The sequence below is a fragment of the Mobula birostris genome, chromosome 6, assembly GCF_030028105.1.
Source record: "Mobula birostris isolate sMobBir1 chromosome 6, sMobBir1.hap1, whole genome shotgun sequence".
NCBI lineage: Eukaryota > Metazoa > Chordata > Chondrichthyes > Myliobatiformes > Myliobatidae > Mobula > Mobula birostris.
This window is the reverse complement of record NC_092375.1, coordinates 98883873-98902509: the sequence shown is the minus strand read 5'-3', so window position 1 is coordinate 98902509 and position 18637 is coordinate 98883873. Positions and strand designations below refer to the sequence as shown.

The window sequence follows — 18637 nt, the reverse complement described above, 5'->3', positions numbered from 1 at the left end:
ATACAAAGATAGGTAGAAGGGCCAGTAGTGCTGAGGAAACGGAAAGTCTGCAGAGAGACTTGGATAGATTGGAAGAATGGACAAAGAAGTGGCAAATGAAGTACAATGTTGGAAAGTGTATGGTTATGCACTTTGGCAAAAGTAATAAACAGGCAGAATATTATTTAAATGGGGAAAGAATTCAAAGTTCTGAGATGCAACGGGACTTGGGAGTCCTCGTACAGGATTCCCTTAAAGTTAACCTCCAGGTTGAGTCGGTAGTGAAGAAGGCGAATGCAATGTTGGCATTCATTTCTAGAGGAATAGAGTATAGGAGCAGGGATGTGATGTTGAGGCTCTATAAAGCGCTGGTGAGACCTCACTTGGAGTACTGTGGGCAGTTTTGGTCTCCTTATTTAAGAAAGGATGTGCTGACGTTGGAGAGGGTACAGAGAAGATTCACTAGAATGATTTGGGAATGAGAGGGTTAATATATGAGGAACGTTTGTCCGCTCTTGGACTGTATTCCTTGGAGTTAGAAGAATGAGGGGAGACCTCATAGAAACACTTCGAATGTTGAAAGGCATGGACAGAGTGGATGTGGCAAAGTTGTTTCCCATGATGGGGGAGTCTAGTACGAGAGGGCATGACTTAAGGATTGAAGGGCGCCCATTCAGAACAGAAATGTGAAGAAATTTTTTTAGTCAGAGGGTGGTGAATCTATGGAATTTGTTGCCACAGACAGCGGTGGAGGCCAAGTCATTGGGTGTATTTAAGGCAGAGATTAATAGGTATCTGAGTAGCCAGGGCATCAAAGGTTATGGTGAGAAGGCGGGGGAGTGGGACTAAATGGGAGAATGGATCAACTCATGATAAAATGGTGGAGCAGACTTGATGGGCTGAATGGCCGACATCTGCTCCTTTGTCTTATGGTCTTATGGTCTTATAAATTAATGGTAACTGCTTCTTCGCTTTACGCTATTTCAGCTTACAGGAACGCTCTATATTCGGATAGCGGGGGAAACCTGTATAACACGGGTCGGCAACCTTTTTGCCTCTGTGGGCTGGATCGCATATTAATGAGCGGACTGTGGGCCAGATAAATGCCATAAAAAACTTGAATTATGGGAATTACCCATTTGAATAAATCTCGTTATGTTTTGCCTCAAATTAATGAATAACGCATGCTAGAAAATCATTTGTGCTTAACAAAGGATGCCAATTAGTAATCAAAGAACTCAGTTTCATTGCAATTTATTTCAATCAAGGCATCTTTTGAATCTATTAAAAGGACACAAAGAATCTTTAAACATAAACATATGAACATGATGCATTGAATGGTGGTAAATTAAGTATAATAAAAACCAAAATTTTAATGCAAACAGTTGATAAATCAATGTGAAACTTCACGCTGTTTGTTACTTGAAAGCTTCTCAATAATGGATGTCAGACTTGTTGATGCCAAGAGCAAGACATTATCCAGATGGGCATCAGTCAATCTTGTTCTCAAATGGTTCTTGGTGTGCTTCATTTTTGAAAATAATTGCTCACACAGATAAGTCCACTGCATGGTCCACTAAGTTAAGATACTTCCCACTTGGATGAATACGTTTTCTACAGAAGTCAAGCACTGACACATCTTTAGAATGAAATTTCGATATCAATATGTCGTCACAGTGCATCTCAATCAATTCCATTTGAAAAATTTCTGATGCAATGTCCACTTCCACATCAAATGGTGTAGCAAACAGCTTGAACTAATTTGCATGCAAGCGAAAATCAGCAAAACGAGATGAAAACTCTTTTCTCAATTCTTGGACCTTTGTCTCATTTTCTAAGCAAGTGAGACAAACTGGTTTCCTCGATTGCTCGATGAAGAAGTAATCTAGTGTCCGAGTGTCTTGGAAATTTCGGCACTCAAGTGCCTACCTTCCTGTGTTTTGCATTCATTACCATTGGAATTCTTTTATTCGATTTTATTTCGAAACGTGAGTTATTCAATAAGTATCGTAGCACATGTAAATATCTGGATATTTAGCATGGATTTCTTGTCCAAACACAGTGACGTTGTTTCTGTTTACAAATTTGAACGATCCCATCTGAAAACTTGCGCATGCATGGACAGTATCTAATACATATTAATAAGGTAGGTTGCCTTCTCATCATTTGTATATACCAGTGTTTGGTTTGGAACAAAACGGAACCTGGGGTCAATGTAACATCATGCCATGCACGTCCATCAGTGTGGTCGCGTGAAACATTCAGAATAAGGAAAAAATTGCTTGCGGGCCGGATAAGCATATTATCCCAATATTTGCTCCTGGGCCGGTTAAAATACCTTCACGGGCCGGATCTGGTTGCCTACACCTAATATAACAAGATGGAACCTAATTCCTTTTTTGAGTCTCAGTTCAAGGATTGAATCTATTAAAATGAATTTATCTCTTTCCGGTAATGAGAGGGTTAACATATGAGGAACGTTTTTTCTGCTCTTGGACTGTATTCATTGGAGTTTAAAAGAATGAGGGGGGACCTGAGAAATATTTCAAATGTTGAAAGGCATGGAGAGTGGATGTGGCAAAGTTGTTTCCCATGATGGGGGGGGCGGGGTCTAGAGATGCGAAGAAATTTTTTTTAGACAGTGGGTGGTGAATCTATGGAATTTGTTACCAAGGGGGGCAGTGGAGGCCAAGTCACTGGGTGTATTTAAGGCAGAGATTGATAGGTATCTAAGTTGATAGGCATCAAAGGTTATGGTGAGAAGGCAGGGGAGTAGGACTAAATGCTCATGATAAAATGGCAGAGCAGACTCGATGGGCCAAATGGCCAACTTCTGCTCCTTTGTCTTATGGTCTTTCAGACCCTACCAATAGAGATTAATCAGAATCAATTCAATGAATGGAACAAAATGTTATCAATGTACAATGTACCTTATATGGCAAGGTAAAAGGCCTAGAGTTCGTCTCAAAACTTTGCAATTAGCCAGGAAAAGGGGGGATGGGGCCTACCTTCTCTTAGAGATTGTTATTTTGCAGCACAGTTGAGAGCTGTGATATGTTAATGCAACCCATCATATGACGCTCAATGGAAAAACATTGAGGAGGGGATAATTCCCATCCCCATACAGGCAATTCTGGTTGGTAACAACCTACAAAGGTACATAAATACTATCGTTAGTCCATGGGTGAAATGGACTCTTAAAATATGGAAAACTATTATAAAAGAATATAAACTAGAGGGAGATATTGCAATTCTTAAATAGTGTGCATATGACTTGGATTTTACGTTGAATAAACTGGATGCTAGATTTAAAGACTGGACAGCAAAAGGAATAACAGTTCTTTGCAATATAATGAAAGAAGGAACACTGTTCAGTTTTGAAATGCTTAAAGAGAAATACTTATTAGAAAAACAAGACTTTTATCGGTACAGGTGTCCCCTGCTTTTCGAACGTTCGCTTTACGAAACCTCACTGTTACGAAACACCTACATTAGTACCCTGTTTTCGCTAACAGAAGGTGTTTTCACTGTTACGAAAAAAAAGCAGCGCGCGAAAAAAATCAGCTGCGATAAAAGGCAGTGCGCGCCCTGAGCAGCCGCTCTCCCCCGGATTCGGAATGGCATTGCTTTAACACGTGCCTGTGAGCAGCCGTTTGCAAGATGAGTTCTATGGTATCGGAAAAGCCTAAAAGAGCTCGTAAGGGTGTTACACTTAGCGTAAAACTAGACATAATTAAGCGTTTCGATCGTGGTGAACAAAGTAAGGACAAAGTGAGTTTGGCTTGTGGAAGCTGACGAACATGATGTTGAAGAGGTTTTGGCATCTCATGACCAAGAACTGATAGATGAAGAGCTGATGCAATTGGAAGAGAAAGGGATAACAATCGAAACCGAATGCAGTAGCGAAATGAACGTGAAGCAACTGCGTGAGATTTTCGCTGCAATGATAAGTACGACTTTAATTTTGAAAGGGTACGTATGTTTAGGAGATATTTGCAGCATATTTCCTTACAAAGAACTGTGTGATAGAAAAATGTGCGAGGCTTAGCAGTCAAGCAAGCCTTCCACATCAGCCACAGCAGACGACGAACCTCGACCTTCGACATCGAGGCGGGCAGTCAAAGGAGAAGATGAGCTGCCTGCTCTGATGGAAACAGACGACAAAATGATACCCCAATGTCCCACCACCCCAACACCCAGGCTGCGGACAGATACTGTACCAATTCGAGGAGAATGCAGCAGTAGCCGGGAGACACACAGCACATCTTTAAGTAAAAAGCCAAAATAAACATGCTAATTAATTAGATGCCGCCCCACATGTAAATGTCGGCCCAGATCAAGGGCGATGCAATCAGCAATCGGCACTGATCTGGGCCAACAATTACGTGCCAGGTAGCACCTAATTAATTAGCATGTTTATTTCGGCTTTTTTCTTAATGATGTGCTGGGTGCCTCCCGGCTACCGCTGGACCCCTGCATGCTTCGCAGTTCAGTATCTGTCAGCAGCCCGGAGGGTGGGGGCCACTGCACCAGCCAACCTGCGACGACTCAGCCTAACACACAATCATCAGTGTGCTCGGCATTGTCCCGATTCCCGTAAGTGATACTACACTGTATATACATTATTTCTATTTTATATCAGCTGTGTATTTTTACGTGTTGTTTGGTATGATTTGGCAGCTTCATAGGTTAAAGGTTACTGGAGAGCACTTGCGCCTTGTTTCTGCCAACAGCGCTTGCGTGAGATTCTCTGCCGACAGCACTTGCGTGAGATTTTCGCTACAGAGAACAGTTCAGTAATGATTGTGGAAAAGTATTTCTACTTTATATAGGCTGTGTATTTATCATATCATTCCTACTTTTACAATGTGTTACTGTTATTTTGGGTTTTATGTGTTATTTGGCCTGATTTGGTAGGTTATTTTTGGATCTGCGAACACTCACAAAATTTTCCTATATAAATAAATGGTAATTGCTTCATCGCTTTACGACATTTCGGCTTACGAACCGTTTCATAGGAACGCTCTACCTTCGGATGGCGGGGGAAACCTGTATCTACAGATGTGAGAGTATGATAATAGGAGGGTTAAAAATGTAACCAAGGCAAGTACATGCTTGATAGAGCTATTTAGAAAAGCGTATAATTCAGATAACGGTAGTAGAATTATTTCAAGCATGTATAAGGGTCTGTCAAATCTTAAAACACATTCGACTTCATACAGCAAAACAAAATGGGAGAAGGAAGGAGGGATAATTATATCTGAGGAAGAATGGAAAATAATATGGAGGTATCAATGGAAGTGTACCAGTTCACAAAAATGGAGGAATTTGGTAGTGTACCAGTTCACAAAAATGGAGGGAGCTTGGATGGAAAAACTTGATAAGATATTTAACTACACCTTCTCAGAAATCCCATTATGATAGTAACCTCCCTGTTGGCTGGAGAAATTGTGAAAATCAAAATGCAAACCATTAACATATTTTCTGGGATTGCCCCATTATCAAAGACTATTGGAGTGGGACACACAAAGCCCTACAAGACATTTTTAAATGTGAAATACCCTTAGAAAGTAAGACCATATATTTTGGGTACGTACCTCAAGAATGGTTGAAAAAAGATAAGTATTTAATGAATATACTGCTGGTGGCTGGTAAAAAGATCCTGACCAGTTAATGGTTATCACAAGAGAGCCTAACTTTAAATGCATGGATGGAAATTGCAATGGACATTTACAAAATGGAGAAGATAACAGCATCTGTTAATCATAAGTTCGAACAATTTGATTCATACTGGGAAAAATGGTTCAACTACATGACACCTCATAGGCCTGATTTTATTCTCACAAATCAATGAATATGTTGTAATAAAAAAAGACCACTCCCTACTTGTACATAGTTTTCTCCTTTTGCTTGTTCTTTCTTTCCTTGTTTTTCTATAGGTGTATACCTCAGATAAATATTATGCGGAGATCTGTGGCAAATATGATTATATGATATATATGTACAATATCTGAAATACTTCTTATGGAAATGTTTGCTTGATGATGAAATTCAATAAAAAGATAAATTACAAAAAAAAGGAAAACAAGATCTTAAAAAAAATCACAGGTAGAAATGGATCAGTATTAAAGAAGCTGAAACCAAATTCTGCAGAACAAATACAATAAGCCACTTAAACAAACAATTCCAGATCAGCCACTGGATTCAAAATGTGAAATACTACAACTCTATAAAAACAACAATGCTGCAAATATTCATCAAATCAAGGAAAGAAAAGTGAATGCTCAGCTTGATAATCTTTCTTCAGAATTGAAAAAGCCTCGAAAGCTATTTGAAGTTGCAGAGGAGGGATGGGGGAGATGTCGAAAGATCAAATGGAATGTCTGATAAGGTGGAGACCACAATACTCAATGACACACACCCAGCTGAGAGAGGACAGTGAAGATTTGTTAAACACAGGCAATCTCTGTGATGGAAGTGCAAAAGAGGAGACAAATCAAGACAACAGATGAAGGAAGATTGAAAATAAAACACTGGAACTGCAGACTAATGAAAAGCAAAATACTACAGTTATTGTAATCTGAAATAAAGACTGAACATTAAGTAAATATTCAACAGGTCAGACAACACTTGTGGAGATAGAAAATGAATTTACATTTCCAGTTAATGATGCTTCATCAGAACTGGCCATTTCTGATAAAAGCTGGGTATCTGAAATTTGAGAAGTGATAGTCGACTGGAAACACACAGTTACACTAGCTGAGTAAATGGAGTTATTTGGACTAGTTACTGGAAGCACAGAATTACTAGAGTTCAAGGTTGGGTCATTCGCCTTGGAAGGCAGACTTGAGTCCCTGAACAATGAAAAGGAAGAGATGAAAGGAAAGGACTCTTGAAGGGTATATTGCAACAAGCAAAGTAGATACAAGGGATGCAGTGGATGTGGGCTCCCCCTCTTCGAAAAGAACATCCTTCCTCAGATAAGGAGGTAAGAAACTCCAATGGGATCTCAGGAAGGCTCTGCACAATTGCACGAGACACCAGTGCTCTTTCTCAGCAAGCAGAATCACCACCATTATTTAATCTCTATTCTGTTATGAATACTCCATTAATTTTTCCATCCTTCCACCATTATTTAATCTCTATTCTGTTATAAATACTCCATTAATTTTTCCATCCTTCCACCTTCCTTGCAAAAAGAATGTGTTGGATTTAGAAACGCAAACAACAGGAATTCTGCAGATACTGGAAATTCAAGCAACACACATAAAAGTTGCTGGTGAACGCAGCAGGCCAGGCAGCATCTCTAGGAAGAGGTGCAGTCGACGTTTCAGGCCGAGACCCTTCGTCAGGACTAACTGAAGGAAGAGTGAGTAAGAGATTTGAAAGTTGGAGGGGGAGGGGGAGATCCAAAATGATAGGAGAAGACAGGAGGGGGAGGGATGGAGCCAAGAGCTGGACAGGTGATAGGCAAAAGGGATACGAGAGGATCATGGGACAGGAGGTCCGGGAAGAAAGACAAGGAGTGGGGGGGGGACCCAGAGGATGGGCAAGGGGTATATTCAGAGGGACAGAGGGAGAAAAAGGAGAGTGAGAGAAAGAATGTGTGTGTAAAAATAAGTAACAGATGGAGTACGAGGGGGAGGTGAGGCATTAGCGGAAGTTGGAGAAGTCGATGTTCATGCCACCAGGTTGGAGGCTACCCAGACGGAATATAAGGTGTTGTTCCTCCAACCTGAGTGTGGCTTCATCTTTACAGTAGAGGAGGCCGTGGATAGACATGTCAGAATAGGAATGGGATGTGGAATTAAAATGTGTGGCCACTGGGAGATCAGAAGTCTTCTCTGTTCTAATGTAAAGATCATTCACCTAAACAAGTTAATAGTTTCTCTCCACAGATGTTTCCTGGACTGTTTTTAAGCAATAAACAGCAAGTCACATTTAATCTATCGAAAGGCACCTGAAAGGGTAATTTTAAAGATAGCATTCCGGGCATCTTTTAAAAAATGACTGACCTGTGCGGGTGGACACTGCAGGGGATTATTATCCATTTCTATTATCTGTAGATGCTTCATGTTTCTGTAGCAGATTGGTATTGACACAATCTTATTACATGAAAAGTCTAACTTCACAAGAGGGAGGTCTGCTAGCTCTGCAAGGAAAAAAATCAATTGCTTCAATATTTTCTTTCATTATTCCATGGCGTCATGGCATCATGTGGAAATAGAAAGATATTAAGAAATTGGAAAACAGCTTCACCTTCTGGCAAAATCTGCAGATAATTTCTTCTAACATTCAACTCCCTGAGAGACTGAAGTTGTCCCATTTGTTGTGGCAATACCGTAATTTCATTGCAGCTCACATCCTGAATGTTAAAAAATACAAAAACAAAGTTATTAGCTCCTCTCAAAAGGTACTGTCAGATTCTATAAATAGCCTTGTATTACTGAAGGGTATAGCAGGGTATTTATAAAAGCGATTAGAAGGACAAAGAGGCACCATGAAATATCACCAGCACTTAGGATTAAGAAAACTCTGAACATTTTATTGAACTCCCAGTCTCGGCCTGAAACGTCGAATGTACCTCTTCCTAGAGATGCTGCCTGGCTGCTGTGTTCACCAGCAACTTTGATGTGTGTTGCTTGACCATTTTATTGCAAGATTGAGAGGACATAAAAATTAGTGGGTGTGTTCTTCACTGTGAGAAGGGCAGTCTCAGGCTGACATTGACCAGCTGTTAAACTGAGCAGAGCAGTGGCAGATGGAATCTAATTCTGCTAAGTGTCAGATGGAGCATTTTAGTGGTTAATGAAAGACATGACATATACCCTCAATTTATACTGGGGTTAAAAATAGAACAAAATCATTTGATGTACAAAAGCATTTCTCAAGAACAACACACATCGAAGTTGCTGGTGAATGCAGCAAGCCAGGCAGCATCTCTAGGAAGAGGTACAGTCGACGTTTCGGGCTGAGACCCTTCATCAGGACTAACTGAAGGAAGAGCTAGTAAGAGATTTGAAAGTGGGAGGGGGAGGGGGAGATCCAAAATGATAGGAGAAGACAGGAGGGGGAGGGATGGAGCCAAGAGCTGGACAGGTGATTGGCAAAAGGGATATGAGAGGATCATGGGACAGGACGCCCAGAGAGAAGGAAAAGGGGGAGGGGGGGAAACCCAGAGGATGGGCAAGGGGTATAGTCAGAGGGACAGAGGGAGAAAAAAGAGAGAGAGAGAAAGAATGTGTGTATATAAATAAATAACGGATGGGGTACGAGGGGGAGGTGGGGCATTAGCGGAAGTTAGAGAAGTCAATGTTCATGCCATCAGGTTGGAGGCTACCCAGACGGAATATAAGGTGTTGTTCCTCCAACCTGAGTGTGGCTTCATCTTTACAGTAGAGAAGGCCGTGGATAGACATGTCAGAATGGGAATGGGATGTGGAATTAAAATGTGTGGCCACTGGGAGATCCTGCTTTCTCTGGCGGACAGAGCGTAGGTGTTCAGCAAAACCATCTCCCAGTCTGCGTCCGGTCTCGCCAATATATGGAAGACCACATCGGGAGCACCGGACGCAGTATATCACCCCAGCCGATTCACAGGTGAAGTGTCGCCTCATCTGGAAGGACTGTCTGGGGCCCTGAATGGTGGTAAGGGAGGAAGTGTAAGGGCATGCGTAGCACTTGTTCCGTTTACAAGGATAAGTGCCAGGAGGGAGACTTGTTCTGCTTACAAGGAACATTTCTTAGACCACCGTAGAGATATTCCATGTAGTTTCAGCAATATGTTGATTGGAATGGAATGTTTCAGTTACAGGGAGAAGCTGCAGAAATCGAGTTTGTTTTCCTCAGTCACAGAACACCACAGCACAGAAACAGGCCCTTCAACCCATCTAATCCGTGTCAAACCATTAATCTGCTTGTCTCATCAACCAGCATCCAGACTATTTCCTTCCCATCCATGCACCTATCTAAATTTCTCATAAAGGTTAAAACTGAACCTACATCCACCACTTCTGCTGGCAGCTCATTCTCACCACCTTCTGTGTGAAAAAGTTTCCCCTCATTTTCCCCTTGATCATTTTCACCCTTCACCCATGAGCTCTAATTGTACTCTCTCCCACCCTCAGTGGAAAAGGCCTGCTTTCATTTACTCTATTTATACCCCTCACAATTTTTTATATCTCTATCAAATCTGCCCTCTATCTTCTATGTTCTAGGGAATCCTAACCAATTTAACCTTCCCCAATAACTCAGGTCCTCAAGTCCTAGCAATACCCTGCACTCTTTCAATTTTACTTACATTTTTCCTGGAGGTAGGTGACCAAAACTGCACACAATACTCCAAGTTTATTTAGGACCCATTGACTTGTGATGCCACTTCCAATGAATGATGCACTTAATTTCCCAGACCTCTCTGTTTTACCACTCAGCTCAGTGCCCTACCACTCACTGTATCACCACTCACTTGGTTGGTTCTCCAAAAGCGCAAGACCTCATACTTTTCTGCATTAAATTCCACCTGTCATTTCAGCCCAATTTTCTAGCTGCTCCGGAACACACTACAAGCTTTGATAGTCTTCTTCGCAATCCACTACACACCCTTCCCCCCCCCACCCCCCACAATCTTGGTGTCATTTGCAAATTTGCTGATCCAGTTAACCCACATTATCATCCAGATCACAGATTTAGATGACAAACAAAAATGAACCCAGCACCAGTTCCTGCGGCACTCCACTAATCACGGGACTCCAGTCAGAGAGGCAGCCCTCTACCATCACTCTCTGGCTTCTCCCACAAAGCCAACGTCTAATCCAATTGGATACCAAGCAACTGAATTTTCTTGACCAATCTCACCTGTAGGACCTGCTCAAAGGCCTAGCTAAAGTCCATGTTGACAATATCCACTGCCTTGCCTTCAACTTTCCTGGAAACTTCCTCAAAAAACTCAAAGATGGGTTAGACATGACCTACCACGCACAAACCATGTTGACTATCCCCAATCTGTCACCATCTATCCAAATACTTACATATCTGGTCTCTTAAAAATACCTTCCAATAACTTTCCCACTACTGATGTCAGGCTCTCCAGCCTATAATTTCCTGCCTTATTCTTATAGCCTTTCTTAAACAATGGAACAACATTAGTTACCCACCAATCCCATGGCACTTCATCCCTGGTAAAGATGTTTCAAATATGTATGCTAGGGCCCCTGCAATTTCTGCACTAGGCTCCCAGAGACCGAGGAAACACTTTGTCAAAATCTGGGATTTATCCATCCTAATTTTCCTCAAGATAACAAACACCTCCTCCACTGTAATCTGTAAAGGGCGCATGTCCTCACTGCTGCTTTACTCACTTCCACAGACTCTGTGTTTGTCTCCTGAGTAAATACAGATGCAAAAAAAATCTATTTACCATCTCCCCATCCAATTCGGTTCCATGCATAGACTACCACTCTGATCTTCCAGACTATAAAGTACTAAGTACACTTATTATCAAAGTATGTCAGGAACAGAATCGAAATTAGGTTAAAATCACCGGCATATATGGTGAAATTAGTTAACTTCGCTGTCTAAAATCTCTCCGAAGTTTTGCCAACATATCCAAGTGGGCACACGGGAAAATAACATACTCTACCACTGCTACTCTTCCGCAACACTTACAAAGCACTCCTGCCCTCCATTTGGAAAATCAGATCACTCCTCCATTTTGTTGCTGCCCAAGTACAGGCAGAAGCTGAATCAAGAGCCAACCATAGTTAAAACCGTCCAATGTTGGTCCGACCAATCGGTCTCCATGCTGCAGGACTGCTTTGATGATGTTGACTGGAATGTCCCCCATGATGAGGATGGGGTCACGAGTTCACGGATGGGGCCACCAGTTTCATCCAGAAGTGCATCAAGGAAGTTGTCCCTCAGAAATTGGTCAGGGTCTATCCAAACCAGAAACCCTGGATCAACAGTTCCGTGCAAGCAGCACTTACCGCGCGACACAGAGCTTACGTTGCTAGTAATTAGCAGGAGCTCAAGAAATGCAGCTACAATCTGCACAGTCATCAGGGCAGCAAAACCACAACACAGAGACAAGAGTCAGACTCAGCTTTCCACTAAAAATACATGCAGCTTATGACAAGGTCTGCACACCATCATAGACTACAAAGCTAAATGCAGTGGAGTTTCCAATATTGCTGCCCCTCTCCCAGATGACCTAAATCTTTTTTATGCTTGATTCAATATTGCCAACACCAGTGAGCCCCTGAGGAGACCTATAGCTGATGCAACCTGCACCTTGGTCATCTTTGAGGCCAAAGTACGCAGGTGTACGAGTGGACAGTCGCATCCCAGGATAGGGTACTCAGGATGTGTGTGGCACAACCAGTAGGTGTGTTTACAGACATTTTTAATTTCTCCCTCTCCCAGTGTAGAGTGCCCTCCTGCTTCAATACATTCACCATTGTTCTGGTACCTAAAAAGACCAAGGTAACATGTCTGAATCACTAGTGTCCTGTTGCACTCACCTGAATAATAAGCGAATGCTTTGAGAGGCTGGTCAAGGATTACATCTGCAGCTTGCTACCACCCACACAGGACTGCCTACAATTCACCTACTGACACATCCGATCGACAGATGATGCGATAGCCACTGCTCTAACACCATCCTTACACATCTGGAGAAGAGGGGTGCTTATGTGAGAATGCTGTTTTTGGACTACAGTTTAGCATTCAACACCATAGTTCCATCCAGGGTCGACAAGAAGCTCAGAGATCTCGGACTTCACCCTGCCTTGTGTAGCTGGATCCTGGACTTCCTGTCAGGTCACCAGCAGGTGGTAAGAGTGGGCTCCCTCACTTCTGCCCCTCTGACCCTCACACATATGCCCCTCAGGGCTGTGTACTAAGCCCCCTTCTTTACTCTCTCTGTATACCCCCTCCTTTACTCTCCCTTTACTTCCCTGAAAGTGGCGTCATAGGTAAGACAGGGTTGTAAAGAAGGCTTTTGGCATCCTGGCATTCATAAATCAAAGTATTGAGTATAGGAGTTGGGATGTTATGGGGAGGTTGTATAAGACATTGGTGAGGCCAAATTTGGAGTATTGTGTATAGTTCTGGTCACCTAACTATAGGAAGGATATCAGTAAGATTGAAAGCGTGCAGAGAAGATTTACTAGGATGTTGCCGGGTCTTCAGGAGTTGAGTTACAGGGAGATTTGATAGAGGTTTACAAGATTATGAGGGGTATACACAGAGTAAATGTGAATAGGCTCTTTCTACTTAGATTAGGAGAGATAAATACAAGAGGACATGGCTTTAGGGTGAAAGGGGAAAGGTTTAGAGGGAACATTAGGGGGAACTTCTTCACTCAGAGAGTGGTGGGAGTGTGGAACGTGGTAAATGCAGGCTCACTCTTAAGTTTTAAGAATAAATTGGATAGGTACATGGATGGGAGAGGTCTGGAGGGTTATGGACTGGATGCAGGTCAATGGGACTAGTGGAATAATGTTTTGGCACAGACTGGAAGGGCCAAATGGCCTGTTTTCTGTGCTGTAGTGTTCTATGGTTCTATACCCATGACTGTGTTGCCTCCCACAGCTTCAATCTGCTAATTAAATTTGCTGACAACACGACACTGATTGACCTAATCTCAAATAATAATGAGGCAGCCTACAGAGAAGAAGTCATCACACTGACACAGTGGTGTCAAGAAAGCAACCTCTCCCTCAACATCGCAAAAACAAAGGAGCTGGTTGTGGACTACAGGAGGAATGGAGACAGGCTAATCCCTACAGACATCAATGGATCTGGGGTTGAGAGGGTGAACAGCTTTAAGTTCCTCGGCATACACATCACTGAGAATCCCCCATGGTCTGTACATATTGGCTATGTGGTGAAAAAGGCACAACAGCACATCTTTCTAGGATTAATTCATGCTGACACAACTGCATTTCTATGTTATATTGACTCTCCTGTTATACATACTATTTATTATCAATTACTATAAATTGGACATTGCACAATGTTGTAGAACATCCAGGTGGTCTTTTGCAGTCCTGAGATGTGCAGCTAAGTTTTTCATGGACAACAGTGGTTTCCTTCGTGGTGTGCTTCTATGAACACCATTCTTGTTCAGTGTTTTTCTTATAGTGGACACCTGAACAGAAACTTTAACAAGTCCTAAGAGATTTCTGCAGGTCTTTTGCTTTTACCCTCGGGTTTCTTTTTCACCTCCTTCAGCAATGCACATCGTGCTCTTGGTGTGATCTTTGCATGTTGCCCATTCCTTGGGAAAGTACCAACAACACTGAGCTTTCTCTATTTGCAGACAATTTCTCCTACTGTAGACAGATGAACACACAGATCTTTAGAAATGCTTTTGCAGCTTTTTACAGCTTTATTTATCTAGGCAATTTTTCTTCTAAGGTCCTCTGAAACTTGTTTTGATCAAGGCATGGTGCACATAAACAGATCTTTCTTGAGAAGATGAGGCTCAGAATCAGAATCAGGTTTATTATCACCAGCGTATGTTGTGAAATTTGTTAACTTAGCAGTAGCAGTTCAATGCAATATATAATATAGAAGAAAAATAAATTACAGTATCCTTATAATGAATAGATTAAAAATCATGCAAAAAAACAGAAATAATATATACTAAAAAAAGTGGTGTGTTCACAGGATCAACGTCCACTTAGGAATCAGATGGCAGAGGGGAAGAAGCTGTTCCTGAATCGCTGAGTGTGTGCCTTCAGGCTTCTGTACCTCCTATCTGATGATAACAGTGAGAAAAGGGCATGCATTGGGTGCGAGGGTCCTTAATAATGGGCGCTGCCTTTCTGACACACCTTGAAGATGTCCTGGGTATATTGTAGGCTAGTACCCAAGATGGAGATGACTAAATTTACAACCCTCTGCAGCTTCTTTCGGTCTTGTGCAGTAGCTCCCCCCTCCCATACCAGACAGCGAAGCAGCCTGTCAGATTGCTCTCCATGGTACATCTACAGAAGTTTTGGAGTGTTTTTGTTGACATGCCAAATTTCTTCAAACTCCTAATATAGTATAAATGCCATCTTGCTTTCTTTGTAGCTGCATCAATATGTTGAGACCAGTTAGATCCTCAGAGATCTTGACACCCAGGAACTTGAAAATGCTTACTCTCTCCACTTCTGATCCCTCTATGAGGATTGGTATGTGTTCTTTTGTCTTACACATCCTGAAGTCCACAATCAGCTCATTTGTCTTACTGACACATTTGTGCACCAAGAGGAGTTGATCATGAAGTAAACACCTCCACATCTGCTTTTGAGGTACTTAACAGTCCTACTCTGACAGTGTATAGTGAACTTTTCAATCTGAATCGCTGCATCCAATATGGAAGCAGTTAACCAGGATTCTGTCAAGCAGAAGATGCACCCTGACCTAACATCCCTCTGATACAGAACTCCAGCTCTGAGATCATCAATTTTATTAGACTAGAGTTTGTATGTTTGCCAGCAAGATAGCTGGTATCAGGAGTCGAAAATGCAGTATTTTAAAACACACTCGTAACCCCGAGCGACAGCCATATTTCCTACAAGAAGTATGGCCACAATCAGCATTATCTCCGTCAGTTTTAAGCAGCAATAGATTGTTCAATCACATTAAAACATCTTTATTAACTGTACAGACCTTGGATGCAGTTGTGATTCTCAGCTGAAGTAGGTTGAAACAGGTATTTATGCAGTATGCAACTTTGAAATCCACCTTCTTGCAGAAAGCCACAAAACAGAGAAAACCTCCACACAAGACCATCAGATGTGTGGATAAACAAGAACATTCAGACAAGCAGAAAAAAGTGAACATAAAAAACACACCAAACATTGAATATCAAACTGTAGAGTCCCTAAAAGCCAGTTAAGGAGCCAACGGCCATAGCCACAGACCTGAAGCTTTATAGACATTGGATGATACAAGAAGACAATGATCCGAAAGACAAGAGTAAATGAACAACGGAATAGTTTAAAAGAAGAAAATTTGTGTTTTGGAATGGCTGAATCAAAGTCCTGACCTTAATCCTACAGAAATGTTGTGGAAGGACCTGAAGCAAGCAGTTCATGCAAAGAAGCCCATCAACATCTGGGAGTTGAAGCAGTTTTGTAAGGAGAAATGGCCTAAAATTCCTCCAAGCCAATGTGCAGGACTGATCAACAGTTACGAGAAATGCTTGGTTGAAGTTATTGCTGTACAAGGGGAGGTCTTACCAGTTACCGAAAGCAAAGACTTAACGTACTTTTTCCAACAAATACATGTAACATTGGATCATTTTTCTCAATAAATAAATAAATATAAAGATTTTTTAATGTGTTGTTTGCTGACCTGGGGTCTCTTTATCTAGTTTTAAAATGTGTGTAGATGTGATCATATTTTGGGTCATATTTATGCAGAAATACAGAAAATTCTAAAGGGTTCACAAACTAGGGTTTACCTTTCTACTTCACCTCATCTGCTAGAGCAATTTCATGCCTCTGTTATCCCTCCTGATTTCCTCCTTAAGTGTTCCCTTGCATTGTTATATTCCTCAAATACCTCATTTGTTCCTACCTGCCTATACCTACTACTAAGCAACCTCCTTTTTCTTAACCAGGGCTTCCAAAGCTCTCGAAAACCAAGGTTCCCTAAAAACCTGTTTTCCTTGCCTTTTATATTCTGACAGAAACATACAAGTTTTGTACTCTCAAAATGTCACTTTTGAATGCCACTTACCATGTACACCTTTGCCAGAACACAACCTGTCCCAATTCACACTTGCCAGATCCTTCCTGGTACCATGAAAATTTGCCAATCTCCACTTTAGTATCTCAATGGTTCAATTTAATGTCAGAGAATGTATACAGTGTACAAACTGAAACCTTACTCCTTGCAGACATTCACAAATAGAGAGAGAAAAAGAACAAAGAATGAATGACTTAAAAATGTTAGAACCCCAAAAGAGGACCAGACCTCAACTTGAGGACCAGACCCATCCTCCTCCATAAATACCTTGAAATTGATGGCCTGATAGATCACTGGATGTTTTCCTACACAAACTTCTGTCACCTGCCCCGCCTCGTTCCCTAATACAATTCGAGTATAGAACTCTCCTGTTAGAGAACAGTCTTCTCTGTTAAAGAAACTTTCCTGAATACATTTGACAAACTCATTCCCATCTAGTACTTTTACAGAATGGGAGTCCCAGTTGATATGTGGAAAGTTAAGATCACCCACCATCACAACCTTATCTTCCTTGCAACAGTCTGCAATCTCTTCACAAATTTGCCCTCTAAATCCCATAGATTGTTGGGTGGTCTATAATATAATCCCAATAACATGGTCATATCTTTTTATTCCTCAGTTCTACCCATAAAGCCTTACTAGATGAGTTCTCCGGTCTGTCCTGACTGACATTTTCCTTGACTAGTAATGCCACCCCTCCTCCTTTAATTCCTCCTGCCTTTGTCACATCCAAAAAAGTGAAACCCCAAACACTGAGCTGCTAGTCCTACCCCTCCTGAACTCGTGTCATAATTCCACATGCAGATCTATGGCCTACGCTCTACAATACTCCTTGCATTGAAATATATGAAGCGCAAAACATTAGTCCCACCATGTCCAACCTTGTGATTTGTGACTCTGTATGCACACTTGACAACACCTTACTCCACAACTACTCCATTATTTGCTCTGGTGCACATCTCCTTTTCACTCTAGTTTAAACCCACTCTCTGTGCAGTACTAGCAAAACTTCCTGCTAGGATATTAGACCCATCCAGTCCAGGTACTAACCATCCCTTCCTTACAGCTTCCACCTTCCCTGGAAGAGAGCCCAATGATTCAAAAATCTGAAGCCCTCCCTCCTGCACCATCTTCTTAGTCACATATTAAACTGTATGATCTTCCTACTTCTGGCCTCACTAGCACATGGCACAACCCTGGAGGGCCCGTCCTGTAACTTAGGACCCAACTCCCTGAATTCACTTTGTGTAGGACCTCATCACACCTCCTACCTATGTCATTGGTACCTACACAGACCATGACTCTGACTGTTCATTCTCAAGAATGTTGAAGATTCGACCCGAGCTCCACAACCCTGGCACCTAGAAGACAACAAACCATCTGGGAGTTTAGTTCTCGTCCACAGAACCTCCTTTTTGTTTTCCCAACCAACAAATCCCCTTTCTCACCAGCTTGCCTCTTCTCCCCTCATCCCTTCTGAGCCATGAAGCCAAACTCAATGCCAGAGAACTGACCGCTATAGTTTTCCTCTGCTAGATCATTCCACACTCCCCCCCCCCCACCCCACAACAGTATCCAAAACTGCATACCTGTTGTTGGGGGGGGAATGGCCACAGGGGTACTCCGCACTGGCTGCATATCCCCTTTCCCCACCTTACCGTCAACAAATTGCCTGTGACCCATAACTACCTCCCTGAATGTTCTGGCTATCAACCCCTCAGCCTCCCAAATGGTCTAGAGTTCATCCAGTTCCAGCTCCAACTCCTGAAACATGATCTGTCAGAAACTGCCGCTGGATCACTTCTTGCAGATACAGTTTTCAGGGACACCGGAGGTCTCCCTGCCTTCCCACATCCTGCAAGAGGAGCAGTCCACTATCCTGCCTGATCTCCACTCTAAACGTGCAATAAGAGAG

The 18637-nt window shown here is 42.1% G+C and overlaps 1 protein-coding gene across 14 annotated transcripts in view; it reads right to left on the bottom strand.

The window, feature by feature from the left end:
- lrch1 (leucine-rich repeats and calponin homology (CH) domain containing 1) overlaps positions 1-18637 on the bottom strand; it is a 397317-nt gene that overhangs the window by 249341 nt on the left and 129339 nt on the right. For all 14 annotated transcript variants that reach the window (XR_011886381.1, XR_011886379.1, XR_011886383.1 and 11 more), the window contains 2 exons: positions 8239-8344; positions 7995-8131 (listed from right to left, as the gene is read on the bottom strand). Coding sequence is in view for 8 of the 14 variants with exons in the window: in XM_072260925.1 (XP_072117026.1) it covers positions 7995-8131; positions 8239-8344 (243 nt within the window). In the remaining 6 variants the exon portion in view is untranslated. The remainder of the gene's footprint in view (positions 1-7994; positions 8132-8238; positions 8345-18637) is intronic.